This window comes from Macaca fascicularis, chromosome 10 (genome assembly GCF_037993035.2).
Source record: "Macaca fascicularis isolate 582-1 chromosome 10, T2T-MFA8v1.1".
Taxonomy (NCBI): domain Eukaryota; kingdom Metazoa; phylum Chordata; class Mammalia; order Primates; family Cercopithecidae; genus Macaca; species Macaca fascicularis.
The window spans coordinates 12127963-12153207 of NC_088384.1; the positions used below are offsets into that span (position 1 = coordinate 12127963).

The following is a 25245-nucleotide window of genomic DNA, read 5'->3' on the forward strand; positions in this document are numbered from 1 at the left end:
TCCCAGCCTGCGCGTCCTTCGGTTGCGGGGGCTAATTTCTGGCCTGCGGAAACCGCGGGGTTACCTGTTCCAAGCCTGAGTTTTCCAGAGACGCCATTCATAGCCGACACGGTGTTGCTGCCCCCGGGAGGTTGAAGGGGTCTCGAGAGGGCGCCTCGGGCCTGCCCACCTACACTCAAAGGCCAGCTGAGTCTGCATGGCTCCGTCTAAACTCTGGAAAGGAGCCGGGAAGACGCGCCGTCCTGTCGCCCAACCTGGGTTTTTACAATTCTCATCCGGCTCAAGTGCGAGGCTGCCACAGAATAGCATCATAGGGGAACTTCTGGTGTCCGAAGATTGCGTTCCCCTAAGAACAGAATTTTCTTCGCTGCCATCTACCTGGGGTAGTTTCGATTCACTCCGGGTTCTGAACTCCCCGGCCTAACCCGCTTTTCAGTGGTCATGCCCATGGCCCTGGGAGGAGAGGCGCTTGGGAACCCACGGCCACGTGCTCGGGGTTGTGCGTTGGGAAGGGGGGGTAGTCTGTTTTAATACAGGAAACCTCCGCATCGTCCTCAGCCCCCTCCAGTCAGGCCCTGTGAAGGTAGAAACTGTTTCCGCCTCCATTTCACCGGGCCACACAAGTATTTCTATGATCGCTGTGGTATCAAACCACCAGGGAAGCACTGCTCTAAATAACCACAGGCCATCTGCTGCGCTCATTCAACCTCGCCCACAAGTCCTTTCCAATGGTAAACCGAGGCCCAATGGGATGAAGCTTCTTGCTCAAAGTCGCACAGCTCCCAGTGGAGGGAGTATAGGGTAGGAGTTAGAAGACAGATTTTGGGGAGCTCACCCAAAAGAATCCTGGCTGGGACATTTTGGCTAAGTGACTTATCCTCTTTGAGCCTCGGTTTCCTCATTTGTAAAATGAGACTACTGATGAGTATCCTTGCCCCATGAAGTGAAGTCATACATGTAAAGCACTTAGCATAGCGCCTGGTACATGTAAGCACCCAATAATAGTTGCTATTGCTGCTACCCTTCATAGAACTCAGGTCACCTGACCCTGACCTGTGCTACTCTCCACATCCTCCTGCTGCCTCAGAGGACTCTTAACTATTATTTAATGAGATGAAACCAACAACTTTAAAACTTGTATACAGGTATACACAAGGCATACCGGATGCTGGAATAAAAGTATGGTTTTTCTTTCTCTTTGGGGAATCATGAGTGTTGAGATATACAGAATTGGTGCCAGGAGCAGTGGCTCCAGCCTGTAGTCCCACCTACTCAGGCAGAGGTGGGAGGATTGCTTGAGCCCAGGAATTCCAAGCTGCAGTGAGCTGTAATCACAACACTGCAACTCAGCCTGGGCAACAGGGCAAGACCCTGTCTTAATAATAATAAATACAGGAGTTGTCTAGCCTTTCCATGCAGAGGCAGTAAGAATCCCTGAGCCATTAGCCATGTCTTCCAAAGGACGAACTAGGGACCCACAGGACGTGTTCTCCTTTTGCTATAGACAGTACCTCCTGACAGATGATGGTGCAAATGGTTGAGTATTAAAGTAACACTGCCCCAGTTTTGACACTGAAAAGGTCATGAAAGAATGACTCTCATGGCAGCCTGTCCCATGCATTCTTTTATAGAGACCTAGCTCAAACACTTCAAAGGTTACTCTAGCTGAAAATGGAGACCCAGTACCACTCCCACAGGAAGATGTTTCATGCAACACACACAAGTCAACACTGGTGGAAAGGAGACTTTTATTTTATTCTTCCTATGCTATGGAAGGACATTGTGTTCCCCAGTTTTATTTCCTCCCGCAAGGAGAAAAAGGATAGCAGCTCTCTGGGTCTCAGGGCTAAGCTGCCTCTACTTATACAGACCTAACCAAGACAGTACAGAAAGACTGGTGACTGATTCCAAATCTACCAGCTAACACATCCACCACCACTGATGGGCAGGCAAGTGACTAGAAGGCAAGCTGTGGACTTGGCCTCAGGGACCAATAATTAAAGACTACAAGGTGATCCAAATGTAAAGGTAAACACTTAGTGTGCAGCTGACCATGGAACCCACATCTCTGGTATTCTGGCCACTTATAGTAAGTGGCATCTACAAGGGCTGGAGCCTCCCAGCCTGGTGCAGGGGTCAGCTCTATGCTAAGTCTCCTTGGCCTTGAGCTTCAGACAAAAGGGCAGAGTTCTAACAAATCCTCTGACAGCACAAGTTGTCAGCCAAGTCAGAGTCCCAAGGAACTACCATGGCACAGAGCTCTGCACACTCGCAGTAGTCTGTATTTACAGAATCCCCCCTCGGGGCCTCTCCTGGGTCCTTCCATCCTGAAGCTGATTCCCCTTCAAGACTATCTGCACTCTCACCTTGAGTGGAGTGCAGGGAGCACCGTCAGCGAATGTGGAATATGGACAGGTGCGCCTCCACCGGCCGGGACCCAGGAGACCGTGGGCCTCTGCAATGCTTTCTTTAAACTGGAGCTTCAACATATATTTAAATAAAACTTTAAAACTCACAACCAAGCATGTAAAGAAAAATACTGTCATCTTGAACTCATTTTTTAGGAAGGGCAACAGAAGAGAACCAAAATAAACTCTGGAATTTATTAGGTTTAAGATAATGAGTGCATTTTTTAAGTGTTAGGCGAAGTATAAGGTTTGCTAACCTTGATGGCACACACACAAAAATCTCTAGATGGAGAAGTAGAAGATGCTATTACTTCAGGCAAAAGTAAGAGTTACTGAACAGGAAGGCAGAGTAGCGGGGAAAATTACTCATCTTTTCCCAAAGATTTAAAAAAGGGGGCAGGTGCAGAATGTCTTCTTCTATCTAAAAATCTCAAAGCGAGTGCCTATGTTCCACATTTTATGAAGAGGAAGATGGCAGCAAAAAGAATGGCTTGCCCAGTCATGGTCAGCAAACCCACCAGGACCAAGGCTGAGAGTTCACACTGCTTCTAGTTCTGAGGACTTCTTAAGAGGTTCTTGCTTGTAAAATGACAAAGTTATGGTTTTGTCAAACAGTTAAAAGAGATGCTCTTTAAGAAGAATGATAAACTCATTTGCCTTTCTCAAGTGACAATTACACTAAAATAACTTGGAACTCTTAAAATCTTATCTTTTTTAAGCTCTCCTTCCAATTTTTATTTTTTAAAATTTTTTGAAACAGGGTCTCACTCTGTCACCCAGGCTGGAGTGCAGTGGTGTGATCTCAGCTCACTGCAACCTCCACTCTCCGGGTTTAAGTGATTCTCCTGCCTCAGCCTCCCGAGTACCTGGGATTACAGGCACCTGCTACCACGCCCAGCTTATTTTTATCTTTTTGGTAGAGATGGGGTTTCACCATGTCGGCCAGGCTGGTCTCAAACTCCTGACCTCAAGCGATCCACCCGCCTTAGCCTCCCAGTGCTGGGATTACAAGCGTGAGTCACTATGCCCAGCCTCCTTCCAATGGTTTATGTGAAATTTGGTCAGAGATGCGAGGTTGGGAAAACTTAGAATTTTTTAATACTCATGGCAGGGAAACCAAATCCTTTATCTCAATGAAGAATAATCTATACTTTTGCAACACTCTATCAATCCTCTCCTCTCCCTTCCCTGTAATGGAAACCCAATGGGTACAATGGAACCCTCACTGTTAGGCTCTACCCCATACCTTCTAGATTCATCCAGGATGGTACTCAGGCATACAGATTTTTTTTTTTTTTAAACTCTCATTTGAGTCTTACCAACAGACAGATAAGCTCTCTCACGATTCTCAGCTTTATCGTTTTTTGTTCCCTCTTAATACTTTTATGCAAATGAAATTGAAACCACCATAAGAAATCCTTGTTAAGGGGAAAAGAGCCAAAAAGACCTCTAAATATAGTCAAGGTTAAGCCTAGTTGTCAACTTCCTAATCTGTGACAAAACAGGGGCAGGAATCTCTACCCTAAATTGCTGCTGAGGTATCAATGCTAAAGAGTTATTTCCTGTTACTATCATTGGAAAGGAATGAGACAGCTGCAGAGAGCTTCACCAGAACCTCACTGATGGAGAGGTAGTCATCGAAAACATAAGACAACTTGACGGGAGGAAAACAAAATACTGAATAGGCAGATGAGAAACAGAATTATCATCAGAGTCTTGCCACAAACAGGGAAAAACACAAACCAAGACGACACATGGACATGGTGGATTAAACATTCCTCCCCACCTTCAGGATACATTTACATTGCAATAAATACTGCAATCTCAGCAGCAGGAAACAATGAGGAACGTAAGAAATGCCCATCTCCTCCCCTCTGCCTTATCTGTGTGCTCTCTTCCTTGGTAGCACCAATCTCCCCAGGTGCTGGGTGAGAAACAGGACAGGGGAAAGAGGTCTGTGCATGCTCACTTGCCCTCTGGCCGTACCCTGAGCGCTCAGCAAACAGCCCTCTCACGTTCCTATGGCAGACACTGGAGGATGAAGGGCTGGCTGTTGGGTCTGTTCTTGCCTAAGGCCACATCCTAGAAAAGCAGGGCCTGCCTGGGGAGAAAACATGGCCACCAAACCCCAACTAGTGACCAGATTTTCCAACTGACATTCAGTCGCCTGTCTACCTCCCTCACCCTCAACTGATGGCTAAGGCTGCGTTCCTTCAAGGCCTTGTCCTGATTGGCAATAAAATAAGGAAAAGGGGTGAAAACCAGCATTCATGAGGAGGTGGTGTCCTGGCAGCCCCCATCCTTGTCTGTCTGACCCCTGCAGCCACAGATGAGGAACAGACACTGGGCACACAAACCCTCCACTAGGCCCTTAACCAGCTCTGGTTCCCTACTCTGCACTTCTGCTGATAGCCACCCAGAAATTCAATCTGCAAATAACTTAGAATCCAGCTTGTCCTGTGGGGATCACTAACAGTGTTTCCGTGAGAGACGTTCTCAGCATTTAGGAATGGGTCAGGAGATGGCGGGGAGGGCAGACTCTACTCCAGGAACCGGGGTCAAGGCCAGCTCTTCTACCAGCCTCACTCCCAGAAACCCTAAATACTGTCCCAGCACTCACTCTGTAGAGTTCAGCTTTGAAACATGCTATCACAGCTCTTCAGTGGCATTCAACTAAAAGGCAACATCTTAATTAGGCAGATATGCTCCAGGGACAAGAGCAAAACAGAAGGCATGAACAAGAGAGGAAAAAATAGAAAAGACACTGAATAGGAACAGGCAAACAGGCAAGGCAGACCAGACAGAGGCAGCAAACATGGGCTGAAATGCAAAACAAGTGGTCCATCAGCTCAGGCCAGCACACCACCTTCTCAATTCATTCCAGAAAAATTAGCGTGGAGCCAGGGGGAGCAGGGAGCACAGTGATTGGTAACAAAAATAGGAAGAGTTGGGTAGGAAAATAGGAGACGGAAGAGATGTCATTCTAATCAGCATGAAGTGACCAGGTTGATGATCAGCAAGACAGCAGGCACCAGGAACCCTGTGAGGCACCAACTACGTAGCCAAGTGTATCTAACGGAGAATCCAGGGCCTGACCACCAACACCCGCTTTGGCCTTCACCTGCCCTACGTCTGCAGCAGCACCTCTGGCTCGGACAATGAGCAATACAGAGTGTATCCTAATTCGTCTATTTCTTCAGGGGTGAGCTCTGCAAATAAGTTCACCTTGGGGTTTAGAGCACTGGGCAGGATTCCAGCCTCTAAGTAGCTGATAAGTCCCCTCAGGGCCTGCAGGAAACGGTCGGCCAGCATATCTGGAGACCAGTCAGCCTCCTCCTGGGCCAAGAGGAGGATGACATTGGTTAGCTGGCTGGCAGTGAGGTGGCCCAGAGACGGGGTGGACTTGCATATGGCCTTGAGGATCTTGAGGCACAGAGATCGGCAGCCCGAGTCAGCCTGGTCCAGAGCCCGCAGGCGTGCCGTCTCTGCGGGACGCAGGCTCAGCCGCCACAGGTTGTCATACTGGGCTAGCCGGTGTGGTTTGGCCACCAAGACTGTGTCACCGAGGGTCACTGATGGCAGGAAGTCAATGAAGAGATGTTTGTCACGCTCGTACTGTACCTCCAGTGTGAGGGCCTCCGGGGGTGGCGCCGGGCGGATCACATAGTCCAAGAGGGACCCTATGGCTGGCCAATTGATGGAGCCAGCCACCACCTTCTCAAATGTATCTGCGACTGTCTTTGGGGAGAGGTAGCCCCCTACTACACAGCGGTCCCAGTAACTGCTCCCACGAGGAAAGTACTCTGGATTCTCACGACGAACCAGGAAGAAGCCAGGAACATTCATGATGGTGTCTTCACCAGGAATACACGACCACAGGTTCTGCTCCAGCACAAGGGGCACAATCAGCTGGATGTGGTCAGCTGCCACCACCTGTCAGAGCAGAATTTAAAACGTTTGGAGGGTTTACTCTGTTCAAATGACACGCTTCCTCCAACACGGCTCCCACCATCTTACATTCCCCCAGCAAGAATGGGAACTCTAGGCCAGGCGCGGTGGCTCACGCCTGTAATCCCGGCACTGTGGGAGGCCGAGGCGGCCAGCTCACTTGAGGTCAGGAGTTTAAGACCAGCCTAGCCAACATGGTGAAACCCCGTTTCTACTAAAAATACAAAAAAATTAGCCAGGCATGGTGGCGGGTGCCTGTCGTCCCAGCTACTCGGGAGGCTGAGGCAGGAGAATTGCTTGAACGCAGGAGGCAGAGGTTGCAGTGAGCCAAGATTGTGCCACTGTACTCCAGCCTGGGCAACAGAACAAGACTCCATCTCAAAAAAAAAAAAAAAAAAAAAAAGAATTCTTTCATGTCACCATATCAATCTACACAGACTGAGAAAACTAGAAAGGAGAGATGGATACAAGAACATAGGAAGGAGGAAGCCTCTTATAGCTTCTTAAAAGTTGTAAGTAGGACTAAAACATGAGAAAGGATTAAAGACACAAGAATTTCGAAAGAATAACATGCCAGGTGTGGTGGCTCACACCTGTAATCCCAGCAATTTGGGAGACCAAGGTGGGTGGATCACCTGAGGTCAGGAGTTCGAGACCAGCCTGGCCAACATGGCAAAACCCTGTCTCTACTAAAAATACAAAAAAAATTAGCCGGGAGTGATGGCACACACCTGTAATCCCAGTTACTCAGAAGGCTGAGGCAGGAGAATCGCTTGAACTCGGGAGGTGGAGCTTGCAGTGAGTCGCGATCACGCCACTACACCACTCCAGCCTGGGCGACAGAGCGAGACTCCGTCTCAAAAACAAAACAAAACAAAACAAAAAAAGAATAACAAGTATGGCTCTCCAAATGCTGCTGCAGTACACAGGATTCGGAAGCTGTAAGACCTCAGTCTTTCTAGCAAGCCTGGACACTGATCTGTGCCAACAACACTACTGTGCTTAGCACCCAAACCCCACCCACCATGAGAACCACCTTGTTACCTGCAGGTCATCATAGAGGCTGCCACTCAAGTACATGTCCCGAAGCGGCATGTCAGGCAACTTGGCCCGCAGGAAGCTCCGGAGCTCGGCACATATGTCCACAGCAGCTTGCTTGGCCCGAGCCTGCTCTCCAGCAGGGATGGCTGCCCGGTTCCGGTAGTAAGTAAGAAGTTTCTCCTGCAGGGACATGCGGAGTCGTGACTTCTTCAAGTCTACCTGGCCCTTCCTGGCCACTGGCTTGGGCCGGGGCGGGCAGAATGTATCTGCCAAGGCAAGAGAGAGAGGCACGTGAGCTCTGCCCATGCCTGCTCAGTCCACAGCTGCCTCAGCCCCAGAAAGAAGGGCCTGGCATGGAGGGCAAGTGCTGGCACAGTGCCTGGCACAGATGTGCTCAAGAAACATCTGTTGAGTGCAGGAGTGGTACTGAAAGTCCAGAGAGGTCCCAGGAGGGGCAGCAGCCCTTCTCACCTGTGTCAAAGGCAGAGGAGTCTGTGGGAAGGGTCTGCAGGGACCGGCTCAGGCCCGTCTTCATGTCCCTGTTCAGCAGTCGGGGGGAGCCCATCCAGTTTGGTTCTTCCCAGCTCCTTTTCCCTGAATGGCTCAGGCGGGTGGGGCTGGTAGGGGCACTGATCGCCCGATCGTACATCTGAAATAGCAGAGAGGACACAGGACATAAACCTGCCCTCTTTCCCTATTTCCTTCCAATTTACTTCCTCTCCAGAAGCTCTGTCCTAGTAAGGTCAACTACTATCTTTTAGTAATTTTGTTTTTATTCTAGATTATAGAATACTTTGCTCCATGCAGAAAATCTCAGGGAAGACTAAATAAGACATAGATAATCCATATGTCATGACCCAAAGAAATCTGTTTGTAATATCTGGTATGTTTCTTTCTAGATGCATGTAATGAGGACCACTCTATACGTACTTTTGAAACCTGTTTTTTTCACTTAACATCATTGCGATCATTCCCTCCTATTACTAGAATGCTTCGACATTTTCTTTCTATAAAATATTACATGTTATGACCATACCACTACATCCCACCCCTAACCCTGGCTGCATGCACTTACCCGCTTAACTGCCAGCGTGGCGATGCCCAGCATGGCCGCTCCACCCACCCCCAGCACCAGCCGGGCATTGGAGAGCACAAAGTCAATGGCCGTGCCAATGCCATTGTCATCCTTCTTGCCTTTGCGCTCACCAGCGCCTGCCATTGCTCATCTGAGAATGAAGATAGAACACGGCCGTTAAGTACTGGGACCCCAAGAACCTCCCTCCCTCAACAACCCAAACCCCAACAAGTACAGGGTACTCTGTGAGTTCCAGCAACTCAAATCCTCTTGCCTCCAGCACTGTATGCTTTAGGGTCTAGAAGGAGCTACAGTGTCCCATGATAGATCAGGATGCAAGGAGAAGGGACGGATCCTGGGTACTGTAGGAAAACCTTCCCCAAGCTAGTGAGATTAAGAAAACATTAAGCTCAGTGTCAATCCTTTTTTATATTACAATGAAGTACCCCACATGCAAAACAACCCTCTCTCTACCCCTTCCCAATGTGATAACGCAGGTCTCTCTACCCCTTCCCAATGTGATAACGCAGGTCTCTCTACCCCTTCCCAATGTGATAACGCAGGTCTCTCTACCCCTTCCCAATGTGATAACGCAGGTCTCTCTACCCCTTCCCAATGTGATAACGCAGGTCTCTCTACCCCTTCCCAATGTGATAACGCGGGTCTCTCTACCCCTTCACAATGTGGTAACGCGGGTCTCTCTACCCCTTCACAATGTGATAATGCAGGTCTCTCTACCCCTTCACAGGGGTGATAACGCAGGTCTCTCTACCCCTTCACAATGTGATAACGCAGGTCTCTCTACCCCTTCCCAATGTGATAACGCAGGTCTCTCTACCCCTTCCCAATGTGATAACGCAGGTCCCCATCTCTTAAAAATAAAAACAAAAAACAAAATGGGCCGGGCACGGTGGCTCACACCTGTAATCCCAGCACTTTGGGAGGCCGAAGTGAGCAGATCACCTGAGGTCAGCAGTTCAAGACAAGCCTAGTCAACATGGAGAAACCCCGTCACTACTAAAAATACAAAATTAGCCAGATATGATGGCGCACTCCTGTAATCACAGCTTCTCAGGAGGCCGAGGCAGAAGAATCCCTTGAACCTGGAAGGCCTTTGCAGTGAGCCAAGATAACACTATTGCACTCTAGCCTGGGCAACAAGAGCGAAACTCCACCTCAAAAACAAAAACGAAATGACACAGTCATCTCCAGAACTCAGGACTCCCCACTCCTTGTATGATGCTTTTTCTACTGTACCATGCTCACCCTTACCCAAATCAAATCGGCCCTTATTCTATCTACTTTCTGCAAACCAAACACAAAACAACATGTACCAAACACCCTGCACATGGAACTGGAACTACACATCCATATGTGAGAAAGGTCCCTCCATGGACCCTCCTACTTGACAAATGCTTTGTTTCTTGAGAAAAGTGGGCAGCAGGGACTATAAAAGCTTAGGTGAGGCCGGGCGCGGTGGCTCAAGCCTGTAATCCCAGCACTTTGGGAGGCCGAGACGGGCGGATCACGAGGTCAGGAGATCGAGACCATCCTGGCTAACACGGTGAAACCCCGTCTCTACTAAAAAAATACAAAAAACTAGCCGGGCGAGGTGGCGGGCGCCTGTAGTCCCAGCTACTCGGGAGGCTGAGGCAGGAGAATGGCGTAAACCCGGGAGGCGGAGCTTGCAGTGAGCTGAGATCCGGCCACTGCACTCCAGCCTGGGCGACAGAACGAGACTCTGTCTCAAAAAAAAAAAAAAAAGCTTAGGTGAGACTGGTATCCTGGGAGATAAAAACACAAAGGACACTGCAGACTTGACTGCTAACTGGAAAACAAAACACCCATCTGCTCGATTACACTTGGAAGAGGAACTAAAAATGTGGTCACCTGAAAGGAGTACTTGGGCACCACAGCGAAGAGGCTGGCCTCCAGCGCAGTGCTCAGGCCAGTGCTGCTCCCGGCTGGAGGGGAGGCTTCCTGACTGCAGCAGCAGCAGTCCCCAGATAAGCCCATTCCCGTGGAGTTAGAACCCTGGGCCTGAGCCGGGGCAAGGATGACAGCGTGGTTCAGATTGGAATACCTGCCACTCTCCTCTATAATATCCTGTATCCTTCACACCAGGAATGACATAAGGGAAACCAAAGTCGGATACCATTTAGTGTCCCAGAATGGGAGGACATCAAGAGACAGGATCCGCTGGGCGCGGTGGCTCACACCTGTAATCCCAGCACTTTGAGAGGCCAAGGCGGGTGGATCACAAGGTCAGAAGTTCGAGACCAGCCTGGCCAACATAGTGAAACCCCGTCTCTACTAAAAATACAAAAAATTAGCCAGGCATGGTGGCCGAGGCAGGAGAATTGCCATTGCACTCCAGCCTGGGCGACAGAGCAGGACTCTGTCTCGAGGAAAAAAAAAAGGATCACTAGGGATTATCTTCCATGTAAAATAACATTCCTTCTAATACCATGTTACAACTGGGTATTGCCAGCTTCCGCATATTATGCTCCTGCCTCTACCTCCCTGAAAAACAAAGAAATATTTCTGACTCTATTATTCCAGCAATTGAGTTAACTAAGAGTCACTGTCAAGCCCAAAAATATTTTTTCCCTAACTAGAGTTCACACCTTGGGGGTACTTTCCTTTTCTCTACCATTTACAGTCAACAGAAGCTTCAGGTTTAGGGACATGAGAGACTATCTGGCCAAACCAAGTACATTCTTACCTCAAATGTACAGAGCAAGGCCAGGGAGAAGAGTTAACGTTTGTATTTACAGGTGGAGTCAGGGAAGAGCACCAGACACCCTCCCTCCAGACAGTGAGACACTGAGACAGAGACGAGCCATACCAAACTTAGCAGAGCAGAGTAACCCAATCAGGAAAAAAGCAGAACATTATACATTTCCCCACACATAACAATGTCTCGTTTTAACTCTTTACTGAAATATTTACAATAGGGAGAGCCACTGGACACAAGGGCCCTCTAAATGATCCTTCAGTGTGATGCAGCAAGGCCAGAAGGGCACCTCCTCGCTCCGGGCAGAAGCAGCCTCCCTGGACCATTTTAGTCCTTGGCGCCCTTCTGATGACTGCAAGGTGGTGCTACAGATGACAAAACAGAGCGTGGGTTTTAGAGTCAGAAATCCTGAGATACGGAACTTGCCTTAAGCCCTGACTTATTAGCTGGGTGACCTCAAATGAGTTACTTAACACCTCAGCTACGAAAAGGGGATAATGGTCCCTGCATGGGACCAAATCACAGGGTTGTAGTGAGGAAATACCACCCACTGCAATACTGTATGTGAACGGTATAAACTGTATTGCAGTGGATGGTCTATAAACTGTAAAAGTGCTCCACAAATGAGTTATCATCTAGTCTTTTAAGATTTCCATCCACAGGACAAAGGTCAGCTTCCAGAATTCAGTCAGCAACCCAGACTGTCCTCTGAGTGATATTTCACCTTTTGAGACTGCTCTAAAACGGACTTTAAAATTCGCAGTGATACCGTCTTGAGTATCACTATTTTTTAGATCAAAACTATTTTTTCTTTCTTTCTTTTTTTTTTTTTTTGAGACTGAGTATCGCTCTGTCACCCAGGCTGGAGTGTAGTGGGGCAATCCCGGCTCACTGCAACCTCCGCCTCCTGGGTTCAAGCAGTTCTCCTGCTTCAGCCTCCCTATGTAATCCTGCTTCAGCCTCCCTAGTAGCTGGGATTACAGGCATGTGCCACCACGCCCTGCTAATTTTTTGTATTTTTAGTAGAGCGGGGGTTTCACCATGTTAGCCAGGCTGGTCTCGAACTCCTGACCTCAGGTGATCCACCCACCTCAGCCTCCCAAAGTGCTGGGATTACAGGCGTGAGCCACCAGCTAAGATCAAAACTATTAAGTTGGGCCAGCTTGTTAAAGCCTTTTCCGCCGGACGCAGTGCCTCACACCTGTAATCCCAATACTTTGGAAGGCCAAGGTGGGCGGATCACAAGGTCAGGAGACCGAGACCATCCTGGCTAACAGGTGAAACCCTGTCTCTACTAAAAATACAAAACATTAGCTGGGTGTGGTGGCGGGCGCTTGTAGTCCCAGCTACTCGGGAGGCTGAGGCAGGAGACTCACTTGAACCTGCAAGGCGGAGGTTGCAGTGAGCCAAGACTGCACTGCACCCACTGTACTACAGCCTGGGCGACAGAGCAAGACTCCGTTTCAAAAAAAAAAAAAAAAAAAAAGGCTTTTCCTGCTGTAGTGCAATATACACCCCCCACCCACCATCCAAGGACCAACTGACATCACAGACCTGGTGACCTGGAATAGAAGAAAGCGTCCACAAGCTCAACAGACAGACATGGACCTTACTTGAAGAGTTAATTCAACTTGTTCCAGTTTAAACTGCTTCTCCACGACACATTCTCCACTCAGGTTCTGCTACATAACCTTACAGCCTACTAGCAGGTAAGAACTGCACCTCCAATCAGGACTGTCATGAAGGAACTCCATTGTTTAATGGGTATAGAGTTTCAGATGTGCCAGATGAAAAAAGTTCTGGGGCTCTGTTACACAACAATGTGAACATACTTACTGCTCCTGAACTGTATACTTTAAAATGGTTAAGATGGTTAAAATAAAAAACAAAAAAGGAACACAGACCTGGTGGGCAGAACTAGGGATAGAGAATTTGAGCTCTGCCAACACTGCAGGCAAGTTATTTAACCTGTCTCCCTAGATACAAAAATGGGAACAGAAATGCTCATTACCCTAATAAAGTAAGGATGATGAATAATGGAGGCCTTGTGGCTTCCTAGGATGACAGCACAGAATTGTTAAAGTTCCAACTTATTTTAATTGAAAAAGCCATAGGCCTTTTTATAAACCTATCTTGCTTGAGTACGTACGAGACTAGGTAACGTATATTGAGTGTGCATTATGTGCTGGGAATTTTACACTTATTATTAATTCCCTCAATCCTCACAACAACAATCCCATGAGATCAGTAATATTATTCCAAATTTACAGGATGAAGAAACTGAGTAGTTTCTGTAACTGACCCAAGGTCACTGTGTCAGTAAATTACATGGCCAAGATTTGAACCCTGAGCTCAAGCTGGTGGGGAGAACTAATCTACAGGGGTCCTAGGTACTTGCTCCCCACCTTGTTCCCATCTCCACTCCATTAACCCCCGACCATATGCTTCTGGGGGACACCTGGGCTCATTCACTGCTGCATCCCCAGGGTGTGCAGTGTTTGATGCATACTAAGTATCTGCTGTGGGAATGAAGTATTAACCCTACAGCATTTTGTTTCTTGGTTTTTTTGAGGAGGTGGTGATAGCAGCGTGTAGCCCAAGTCACAACCAAAATATATTAGGAACACAAAGATTTCAAGGAACGCCCTAATGCCCTCCCAGATCTGCTAGCCAACCCTCCCTGTGCAGACAGGCTCCCATGGGCATCACCCCACCCCGGCCCCGTACTGCCAAAGGCAGGTGTACCAATCCTAAGTGGCTGAGAAGAACCAAAAGCCATTACATAAGGCTCCTCCTCCAGCTTTCCCTCCTCCAGTTAAAAGCAGCACCCTCCACCCAGCTGGCAGGCCTTACACCCAGTTACCCAGTTACTCTTCATCTTTCTCTCTCCTCCTCCTGCCTCAGCCAACTGATCACCAAGTCCCACTGCTATACACACTGTGTTTATATGCGGCCACCCCCACCCCTCGGTCCCTCAATCTCATCCAGCTACATCCACTACCTCTAGTATCTCTCATCAATTTATTCTTCACACTGCCACTGGTACGCTCCCTCTACGATACAAATGTGGCTATGTCATTCCTCTGCTTACAGAGCTGTGATGGTCCCCGCATAATAAGATATACATTACCATCTCAACTTGGAGTCAATGTCCTTCCAGATCTGGCCCAGCCTCAACTCTGGCTATCTGCCTTACAGAGGTACCATTCTGGCCACACCAGACTTAAGTTTCCAGACTACAAAGTGCAGTTTCTGGACAGGCAGAGCTGTTTGCCCCTATAATCCCAATGCTTTGGGAGGCAAGGATGGGAGGATCGCTTGAGGCTAAGAGTTTGAGAGCAGCCTGGGCAACACAGCAAGACTATCTCTACAAAAAAATAAAAAATAAAAAATTAGCTGGGCACATTGGTACATGCCTGGCATCCCAGCTACTCAGGAGGCTGAAAAGGGAAGACTGCTTGAGGCCAGGCATTCAAGGTTCCCGAGAGCTATGATCATGCCACCGTACTGCAACTTGGGCGAGAGTGAGACCTTGTCTCTTCAAAAAAAAAAAATTGTGCAGTTCCCACTTCCCTGCCCCGCTGCTGATAAGCCTCTATTTCTCATTTGAGGCAGACCTCAAATGTCCTCTTTTTTTTTTTTTTTTTCCAAGACGGAGTCTTGCTCAGTTGCCCAGGCTAGAGTGCGGTGGCGCGATCTGGGTTCACTGCAAGCTCCGCCTCCCGGGTTCACGCCATTCTCCTGCCTCAGCCTCCCGAGTAGCTGGGACTACAGGTGCCCGCTACTACGCCTGGCTAATTTTTTTTTTTGTATTTTTTGTAGAGACGGGGTTTCACCATGTTAGCCAGGATGGTCTCGATCTCCTGACCTCATGATCCGCCCGTCTCGGCCTCCCAAAATGCTGGGATTACAGGCGTGAGCCACCACGCCCGGCCTTTTTTTTTTTTTCCCCCAGAGATAGGGTCCCATTCTGTCACCCAGCCTGGAGTGCAGTGATGCAATCATAGCTCACTGCAGCCTCAACCTCCTGGGCTCAAGCCATCCTCCTGCCTCAGCCTCCTGCAGAGCTGGGACTATAGATGCACACCAGCGCACCTGGCTCTCCACTGATTTCTAATGACTAAAAGGACGACTTTGATCCTTTTCTCGGTCCCTTGCAACAAAAAAATAACGAAACCTACAGGAATAAGGGCCTACATACCTGAGGCTTCTTAATGCATCTGTATGGTGGGGATGGGAGAGAGCAGGAGTGTCTACAGAAGGCACCTTTGTCCTCTTTCCCTTGGAGGATCCTAAATGATCCTCCCCAATTTGCCGTTGAGAAAGACCAGGCCCTTCTCCAGCTGCCTCTCCCGGGCCTCAGGGTCCTCTAGCTTCTGATGTTTTCGGAATTCACGGCGGATGGAGGCAAAGTAGAAGTCTCGATCAGTGTAGCGAAGCTGTCGGCCCTGGCGCAACAGAGCCCGATAGAGACTCAGCACCGCTGCTCGGCTCCACCGGGCCATGGGGGACTGGCAGGGGCTGGGTGTCACACTATAAACAGAAGGAAAGACATACAAGCCTAGTATCAGAATTAATAACAAAAGGACCTGTAGAGACTATAAGACATTTTTAATCCAAGTTCCAGAGACCCCCTAGATCACCTTATGACTTAATGGCAAGACTAGGACTAGAGACCCCGGCCTCTGGATGCCCATTCTGGAAACATACAGGTTGTGGTTCACCAGGGCTCAAATCCTGGCCCTGCCACTTACGTGCCATATGACTTTGGGCAAAGGACTGAATCCCCACTGAGCACCAGCGTCCTCACTTACAAAATGGAGATTAGGATATTATGGCAATAGTACCTACCACATAGGGTTATATTTTGAGAACTGTGCATGTAAAGAACGGTAATACAACTTCACCACAGGGGGTGATCTAGGAGGGCTGAAGACAAGCACTCAGCCATACTTAAATCCTGGCATCAGCACTTGCGAGCTGCACTACCGTGGGCAAGTCTCCTAACCTCTCTGTGCCTGTCTCAGTTCCTCATCTATAAAGTGAGGATAAAAATCTTATTTTGCCCATATGGTTGGCATAAGCACTAGATGAATTTAATGTATGTGAACATGTTTAGAACAGCACTTGGCACACACTAAGCACTCTATCAACAGCAGCTGTTATTAGTACCACCTAGCCAGGTTTGTAGATGCTCAATAAACAATTACATTTAAGTATAAACTGCCACTGCCTTCCTTCAGTAACAATAAACCCTTACACAAGCGTATCTGTAAAGTGCTTTGTTGCCCATTGTCACATTTACACTAACAATCTAGGAGGTGGTCAGGGTTCTTAGTAACAGTAAATGCTTATTGCACTATATTGCACTATACACAATGTACAATGTTTGAAGCATGTCTCACGTAACAACTCATTCTGTCAGCTACCCTAGGGTCAACATTACCCCATTTTAAGTGGAGGAAACAATCTCCCAGAGGGAAGTAACTTGCCCGCGGGCCCACAACTGTCAAGGGGAGGGCTGCACTCCTGACCCCAACTCTGCCTGCCTCTGGAATGAGTTACCCTTTGCTGGAGCCGGACCATGTGTACAGCACTTCTGGGTGCTCCGCGAACTTTCCTAGCACAGCGCTTGGCACATACAAGGGGCTCAAAATTATGTTTAACGAAGGAGAGAATTTCACAACGTCCCTATGTGGAAAAAATGATCACCTCCGTTTCAGAAATAAAGAAATGACACCGAGTGGGGGAAGTATTTGGCTGGAAAAAAAGATCGGACTTTGGGCCCAAAGTCCGCTAGCCCTTAGCCTCCGGCCTTGCTAACTTCCTGCGCAAGCCTGAGCAAGCCACCATCTCTGTCCATTTTTCCTCAACTGTTTAAGAGCTCCCTCGGCCTTCCGATGTAGAAAATCAACAGAAGTGTTTGATGAGGCAAAAGCCGACTGTCACGGCGAGGGCTGTAACTACAAGGTCGCTAGGAGAGTGGGCGGCTGAGCCCCAGCCCGTCTGCACTTCCCCAACCCTGGGGGCCGGGCCGGGGTGCGGAGGCCCAGAGGCCAGGGCAGCCCTGCTCCGGGACCCGGGAAGTCTCCGAGGTTGGGGCGGGGCGGGGCCGCCAAGGGGCCTCCCAGGGGAAAGCCCAGGACGGGATGGGGCGAGACCACCGGCTGCAGGCCGGTCTCCTGGGTCCGGGCCGCATGCGAGGCGCCGGCAGCAGCCTGAGAGGAGGCGCCGCAACCTCCCGGCCACCCAGCAGCCGCCGGTCCTCATTCCTCCCCTCACTCACCCGCAGGCCGCGCGCGCTACCACTCCGCAGGACTCGCCTCCGGCCGGGTACCTCTCCCCGGGTCACCCATCAACATGGCCCCTTCACTTCCGGGACACGACCTTGCGCACTGAGCTACGAAGGGGCTGAAGGGAGCACGAGGGCGGGCGGAGGCGGAGGGACTTCCGGTCTCCTCCAAGCTCTCTCTCGGGCCCCGCCCCCTGCGCATGATTCCGCCCCCCAATCCTGAGCCCCGCCTCCGTGTGTGACCTCACCAAGGGACGGGCCTGCAGAGGCCACTCGCGCCCTGTCCCTAGAGGATTCCGCTGTCTGGGTCCGGCTGTGGGTACCGGGGTGGTCCCGATGCTGGCAGAAGGTTAGAGGGCAGGAGGTACCCTCGCTGTCCAACGAGGCTGCCGCACCCGCTAGGCCCCTCACCTGCTGGCAGCCCCTTAGCTTGTCCGGGGTGCCTGGCCAGCCTCCTGTACCGTCTGCTGATCTCTGGCTGGGGTCCTGGGGTACCTGAGGGAATTCTAACACTAATATTTAGAGCTCCTCCAAACCTATTTTCTCACATCGACTTCTTTTCGACTTCTTTCCTCCATGCTGTTCCTACTCCCCAGGCCGCGTGGCTTCTAGCAAACTCCTACCCTTCCTTCAAAGTGTACCTCAAATGTCCCCCTTCACTGGGAAATCTCTCCCAGCCCCTTCCTCGCTCCCTCTAATACACTCATGTGTCTTCTTTAGGCCCCACGGAAATGTCTGCACATCTTTTTTTTTTTTTGAGACGGAGTCTCGCTCTGTCGCCCAAGCTGGAGTGCAGTGGCGCGATCCTGGCTCACTGCAAGCTCCGCCTCCTGGGTTCACGCCATTCTCCTGCCTCAGCCTCCCGAGTAGCTGGGACTACAGGCGCCCGCCACCGCGCCCGGCTAATTTTTTGTATTTTTAGTAGAGACGGGGTTTCACCGTGGTCTTAATCTCCTGACCTCGTGATCCGCCCGCCTCGGCCTCCCAAAGTGCTGGGATTACAGGCGTGAGCCACCGCGCCCGGCCGTCTGCACATCTTAAGGCTCATAATCTGTTCAACAACAAAACGTATTTATTGGCGCCTACCATTTGCCAGGCACTGTAATTTATCCATTTGCTTCTCTGTCTCTCACTGGATTTGAGGACCCAGGTGGTTTCTCTGTGGAAGTCCCCTCTCCCAAGTGCCTCCCTCCGTACCTGGCTCAGCCAAGCCCAAGGCCTGGGGCTTTGGAGTCCGGGGCCACAGGGCCACTGCTAGCTCCTAGTTCCAGTTCCACCACTTAGGGACAGCTGCCCTCTGCCAAGTTTCCTAACCTCTCCCAGCCTTGGGGCTGTGGTGAGGATTAAAAGGTAATATCTACCAGGAGAGGGGTGGGCAATTACAGAATAGTCAGGCTATCAAAAGGACAAGAACCAGGAGAAGAACATGGCAGGGAAGAGCATTTCAGGCCTGCCCCCAGGTATGCCCTTAAGCTCAATGTGGTCTAGGAGCAGCAGGACGAAGGCCAGTGCTTTCGCAGCCAGGTGAGCGGGAGCTGGGAAAGAGGCCCTTATCAGAACTGGGAGGGATATGGTGGGTGCAAAGGACCCACAGCAGGGTTCGGAGCCAAGAAGTGCTGGGATCTGACTTCCCTTTCAACAGGATGCGTCTGGCTTGAGAGTAATGGAATGGAACCAGGGCTGAGGCAGGGAGACCAATCAAAAGTCTGTTGCAGGGCCGGGCACAGTGGCTCATGCCTGTAATCCCAGCACTTTGGGAGGCTGAGGCAAGCGGATCACTTGACGTCAGGAGTTCGAGACCAACCTGACCAACATGGTGAAGCCCCCATCTCTACTAAAAATACAAAAATTAGCCGGGTGTGGTGGCTCAAGCCTGTAATTCCAGTTACTCAGGAGGCTGAGGCAGGAGAATTGCTTGAGCCCAGGAGGCAGAGGTTGCAATGAGCCGAGATCACACTACTGTACTCCAGCCTGGGTGACAGATCAAGACTCCATCTCAAAAAAAAAAAACAAAAACAAAAAAGAAAGAGAAGAAAGCCAAGATGGAGAGAGGCATAGTAATTTTTCTAAGACACTGAGCTAAGAAGGAAAGAAGCGGCCGGGCGCGGTGGCTCAAGCCTGTAATCCCAGCACTTTGGGAGGCCGAGACGGGCGGATCACGAGGTCAGGAGATCGAGACCATCCTGGCTAACACGGTGAAACCCCGTCTCTACTAAAAAATATAAAAAAGTAGCCGGGTGAGGTGGCGGGCGCCTGTAGTCCCAGCTACTCGGGAGGCTGAGGCAGGAGAATGGCGTAAACCTGGGAGGCGGAGCTTGCAGTGAGCTGAGATCCAGCCACTGCACCCCAGCCTGGGCGGCAGAGCAAGACTCCGTCTCAACAAAAAAAAAAAAAAAAAAAAGAAGGAAAGAAGCTTTCGGTGGAAGCCAAGTCTGTCTTACTCTGAAACGTGTGTTCTTGCCACTCTTTCAGGCTGCCCTAATTTGCTTTTTAAAGAATTTTGTGACCCAAATAAATTGGTGACATTTCCACCTGGCATACCAGGTGACCTCTTCCTATCTCTCCTGACTTTCTCGTTCTATGGAATGTTATTTTTCGGAGGGAGGACAGAGGGAGGTCGTTTGGAGGGGTCTCCCCTTCAGATCAGCCCCCCTAGATCCACTTGCTCTTTAGGATCTTATCTTTACTTCGACTGACAAGGCCTCTCCCTGCCCCCAGTGCTCCCATGGCAATGGAGCATGGGCAGTGAGGTGGCATTTAGCACCTGCATGTACGTACCCATGGTGCCTTTGTAAGCCAGGGACCCATGGCAGGGGCACTGACCCAAACCTCTGGGCTCTGCCAGGTTTCACAGGGCAAGAGGCATTCCGGGATCTCTTGGATTGAGATTGCTGGGGGTGTGTGTGTGTATTTGCTTGTTTGTTTGTTTTGAGACGGAGTTTCGCTCTGACACCAGGTTGGAGTACAGTGGTGTGATCTTGGCTCACTGCAACCTCTGCCTCCTGGGTTCAAGTGATTCTCCTGCCTCAGCCTCCTGAGTAGCTGGGACTACAGGCACCCACCACCATGCCTGGCTGATTTTTGTATTTTTAGTAGAGACGGGGTTTCACCATGTTGATCAGGGTAGTCTCGGTCTCTTGACCTCATCTGCCCGCCTTGGCTTCCCAAAGTGCTGGGATTACAGGTGTGAGCCACCGTGCCCGGCCAGATATTGCAGGTTTAACCGTAACCCCCCGGATCTCACATCTGGATGATGGCATCGGCCTCTTAATGGTGATCATGGCTGGAGGGAGAGAGGGGAGCACTCATTTACCCAGAACAGTGACTCACATGTAGTAGTGAATGGATTTGTTGAATGAATGAATGTTTTGTGGAAAGACAGGAGAGATGGACCATTTCACCTGGTTCAGGGTGGTCAAGGCTGTCTCATTTGAAAGGGGCCTGTGGGTTGGTGGTGAGTGCAGGGCAAGTGCGTTGGGCTTCGTGAGCCTTGGTCCCTCCACCTGTGTTTTGGAGATGGTGAGGAAAGGACTAGCTCATCAGGCTGTTGAAGATTAATCAGAGAGGGCATGTGAGGCCTGACACATGAGGTGAGGGGTGGCTAATTATAAAATGTCATTGGAAGCCGGGTGCGGTGGCTCACGCCTATAATCCCCCCACTTTGGGAGGCCGAGGCGGGCGGATCACCTGAGGTCAGGAGTTCGAGACCAGCTTGACCAACATGGAGGAACCCCATCTGTATTAAAAATACAAAAATTAGCTGGGCGTGGCAGTGCATGCCTGTAATCCCAGCACTTTGGGAGGCCAAGGCGGAAGGATCACCTGAGGTCAGGAGTTCGAGACCAGCCTGGCTAACATGGTGAAATCCCGTCTCTACTAAAAAAACAAAAATTAGCTGGGCATGGTGGCGCGTGCCTATAACCCCAGCTACTCGGGAGGCTGAGAGGCTTAGGAGGCTACTCGGGAAGCAGGAGAATTGCTTGAACCCAGAAGGTGGAGGTTGCAGTGAGCCGAGATCATGCCACCGCACTCCAGCCTGGCAACAAGAGCAAAACTCTGTCTCAAAAAATAAATATGTAAAATGTCATCGTTCTTTCTCAGGCATGGATGGGCACATGGAAATATTGGCCCATAGCAGACTGTTTTTTTGTTTTTGTTTTTGTTTTGTCTTGAGACAAGGTCTTGCTGTGTCACCCAGGATGGAGTGCAGTGGTACGATCATAGCTCCCCATAACCTTAAACTCCTGAGCTCAAATGATCCTCCAACCTAGCCTCCCGAGTAGCTGAGACCACAGGTGCATGCCACCATGCCTGGCTAATTTTTCATTTTTCATAGAGACAGGATCTCACTATGTTGCCCAGATTGGACACGGCCAACTTTGGAAACCCAGGACTCCAGTTCCGGGGCAAGACCTCAGGGGAGTCATAGGCTGTGGGCCCCCGGGCCCTGGAGAGCCTTGGTGGTCAAAGGTCTGGGCCCAGGTGCCTGAGGTGGGATGCCGGAACAAAAACCAACAAAACTTTTTTGCTAAATGACTCGTAAGAACCAACATTGTTGTGTCCAATGCGTTAGCCAAGCAGTCAGTCGCTCAGCATTTACTGAGCAGCTAGTAGAAGCCAGGACTAGAGGCAGGAATGTAGAAATAAAATGCTCAGCGCCCGGCCACAAAATAATTTTTCAAAAAAAAAATATATATATATAGGAAAAGAATAAAAAGGGAAGGAGGGTGTGGTCATAGAGCCAGTGCCACAGCGAGTGCCACCTTGTCCTTCCCCAGGGAGGAGCTGGCCTGTGACTGGCTGGTTCAGCAAAAGGAGGGGTCAGAAACCCAGGACCTGAAGAGTGAGTGGGAATTAAAAAAAAGAGACAGTGGGCCAGGCATGGTGGTTCATGCCTGTAATCCCAGCACTTTGGAAGGCTGAGGCGGGTGGATCACCTGAGGTCAGGAGTTCGAGACCAGCCTGGCCAACATGGTGAAACCACTTCTCTACTAAAAATACAAAACTTAGCCAGACATGGCAGCAGGCACCTGTAATCCTAGTTACTCATGAGACTGAGGCAGGATAATCACTGGAACTCAAGAGGCGCAGGCTGCAGTGAGCCGAGATCACGCCACTGCACTCCAGCCTGGGCAACAGAGTAAGAAGTCTGTCTCCAAAAAAAAAAAAAAAAGAAAAGAAAACGAAAGAAAAAATGGAGACAGTGATTTTGCTGGAAAGGGAAAGAGAAGATGAAAGGACCACTACAGGGACAAAAGCCGATTGTATATGTTGCGTCTGGGTTGGTTTGAGAGTTGGCTGGTATTTTTTATTCTAGCCTTGATGCAGGGAGGGGCGGCCAGAAGAGGGAGAGAGATTGAAAAAGGCAGAGAGGAGGAGACCTCAATGGTGTGATGTCACAGAGGAGACAGAGAACAGTGAGAGAAGCCAGGTGCCCCTTAGCTGCAGGGGGAGCAGGGAGGGACAGCCCAGGCTTCCCAGCAAAAGGGCAGAGCCTGTGTCGTACCAGTCTCATTCCCTTTACTTTGCCAGGTAGGATGCCTTATAAAATTGAGACCCTGTGTAAATGCTTGGAGGGAATTGAAGGAAAATTGTCACTGGGTGATACGACAGAAACCTCAGTCCAGCCCACCCCCTCCTGCCCACCCCCTCCCAGGGGTTAGCCCAGGCTGATGGAGGAACAGAGGAATCAGGAGTTCCTGGTTCCTGTAACCAGATCGGGAAGGCTCTGGGAAGTCAGCCAGCCAGCAGCCTGGAAATTGCTGTCAAGAGAGAGCCTCCTCCCTCTTAATGGGGTTTGCTGTCATCAGATGTCATTATTCCTGTATTCACCAGACAAGAACCTGATATCCCCAGGCAGAAGGGCCGGTCCCCCATTCATCTGTAAAATCTCCACTGCCCACATTGTGCCAGTTGGTGTTGAAAAGGACAAAGGGAATGTAAGCTTGCTCACCGAACACCCTCCCTTTGCAGGTGGATTGGCTGCCTTTAAATTAGATGTCACTGCAGTCCAAGGGGATGGGACAAGGTAGTAGGATGGGGCAACAGGGGCTCCCTGAAGCTATAGCAGAAATTTGACTTGGCACTGCTGTGACTATTTAAAATAGTCATAGACTATTTTAAAGTTGGGGTGTAGTGGCCAGGTGCGATGGCTCACACCTGTAATCCCAGCACTTTGGGAGGCCGAGGCAGGTGGATCACTTGAGGACAGGAGTTTGAGACCAGCCTGGCCAACATGGTGAAACCCTGTCTCTACTAAAAATACAAAAATTAGTTGGGCGTGGCCAGACGCTGTGGCTCACGCCTGAAATCCTAGCACTTTGGGAGGCTGAGGAGGGCAGATCACGAGTTCAGGAGATCGAGACCATCCTGGCTAACATGGTGAAACACCGTCTCTACTTAAAAATACAAAAAATGAGCCGGGTGTGGTGGCGGGCACCTGTAGTCCCAGCTACTTGGGAGGCTGAGGCAGGAGAATGACGTGAACCCGGGAGGCAGAGCTTGCAGTGAGCCGAGGTCGTGCCACTGCACTCCAGTCTCAGCGACAGAGCAAGACTCCGTCTCAAAAAAAAAAAAAAAAAAGCTGGGCGTGGTGGTGCGTGCCTGTAATACCAGCTACTCAGGAGGCTGAGTTGAGTCATGAGAGTTGCTTGAACTTGGGAGGCAGAGGTTGCTGTGAGCCGAGATCGCACCACTGCACTCCAGCCTGGGCGACAGAGCAAGACTCTGTCTCAAAAAACAAAAAAAGTTGGGGGTAGTGATAGAATCAGATCTAGGATGTGAGGCAAGGCAGGGTTCCTGGGTGTAGTTGTTCATGTCAAACACTGCACAAAGGCACCACATCAAGACCTTGTAGAATTGTATGTTTCTTACGACATTTCTTTGGCAGAAGGCAGCCTATCATTCTAACAAAAATCAGTGCACGTTGGCAATTTCCCAATAAATGGAAGTAAGATGTCTGAAGGAAGGGATGCCCTTGCCAATGAGTACAAAGGCCCATATGGGCTGGTGTCAGCCCTTTTCCTCGTGAAGAATGCATTGGTCAAGACTGGAAGAGTCTCTCGGCCTTGGCACCATCTTCTTGGAAACCTCTGTGCCATGAGAGCCAAGTGGAGGAAGAAGCAAATGTACAAGCTGAAGCGCAAAAGAAGAAAGATGAAGCCGGGTACGGTGCCTCACGTCTGTAATCCCAGCACTTTGGGAGGTCAAAGAGGGCAGATCCATTTGAGGTCATGAGTTCGAGACCAGCCTGGCCAACATGGCGAAACCCCATCTCTACTAAAAATACAAAATTAGCCAGGTGTGGTGGCACATGCCTGTAATCCCAGCTACTTGGAAGGCTGAGGCAGAAGAATCGTTTGAACCCAGGCGAAGGCTGCAGTGAGCTGAGATCGTGCCATTGCACTCTAGCCTTGGCAACAGGAGCAAAACTCTGTCTCAAAAAAAAAAAAAAAAAAAAAAGGCCGGGCACAGTTGCTCATGCCTGTAATCCCAGCACTTCGGGAGGCCAAGGCGGGTGGATCACGAGGTCAGGAGTTCAAGACCAGCATGACCAACATGGAGAAACCCCGTCTCTACTAAAAAATACAAAAATTAGCCGGGCGTGGTGGGAGGCACCTGTAATCCCAGCTACTCAGGAGGTTGAGGCAGGAGAATCGCTTGAACCCAGGAAGCAGAGGTGTCAGTGAGCCGAGATCGTGCCATTGCACTCCAGCCTGGGTGACAGAGCAAGATTCTGTCTCAA

The 25245-nt window shown here is 50.1% G+C and overlaps 2 protein-coding genes across 2 annotated transcripts; both read right to left on the reverse strand.

Moving 5' to 3' along the window:
- Positions 1 to 1731: 1731 nt before the first annotated feature.
- Positions 1732 to 17586, reverse strand: MIEF1 (mitochondrial elongation factor 1). Its single transcript, XM_005567222.4, has 6 exons — positions 17496 to 17586; positions 15411 to 15742; positions 8473 to 8623; positions 7869 to 8046; positions 7401 to 7663; positions 1732 to 6341 (listed from the first exon to the last, which is right to left on the reverse strand). The coding sequence occupies exons 3-6, from the start codon at positions 8614 to 8616 to the stop codon at positions 5535 to 5537; spliced, it is 1392 nt and encodes a 463-aa protein (XP_005567279.2). The 5' UTR covers positions 8617 to 8623; positions 15411 to 15742; positions 17496 to 17586; the 3' UTR covers positions 1732 to 5534.
- Positions 11394 to 17586, reverse strand: MIURF (mitochondrial elongation factor 1 upstream open reading frame). Its single transcript, XM_045363594.2, has 3 exons — positions 17496 to 17586; positions 15411 to 15742; positions 11394 to 11574 (listed from the first exon to the last, which is right to left on the reverse strand). Exon 2 carries the CDS (start codon positions 15712 to 15714, stop codon positions 15502 to 15504), a length of 213 nt encoding a protein of 70 aa, XP_045219529.1. The 5' UTR covers positions 15715 to 15742; positions 17496 to 17586; the 3' UTR covers positions 11394 to 11574; positions 15411 to 15501.
- Positions 17587 to 25245: the final 7659 nt, after the last annotated feature.

Bases quoted from the DNA above. Each gene is read 5' to 3' on its own strand.
- MIEF1 (XM_005567222.4), bottom strand. From the start codon at position 8,616: ATGGCAGGCGCTGGTGAGCGCAAAGGCAAGAAGGATGACAATGGCATT. The intron at 8,047-8,472 runs GTAAGTGCATGC...CTGCTATTTCAG, and splicing joins CCACGCTGGCAGTTAAGCGG to ATGTACGATCGGGCGATCAG. The intron at 7,664-7,868 runs GTGAGAAGGGCT...TTGCCTTGGCAG, and splicing joins CTCCTCTGCCTTTGACACAG to ATACATTCTGCCCGCCCCGG.
- MIURF (XM_045363594.2), bottom strand. From the start codon at position 15,714: ATGGCCCGGTGGAGCCGAGCAGCGGTGCTGAGTCTCTATCGGGCTCTG.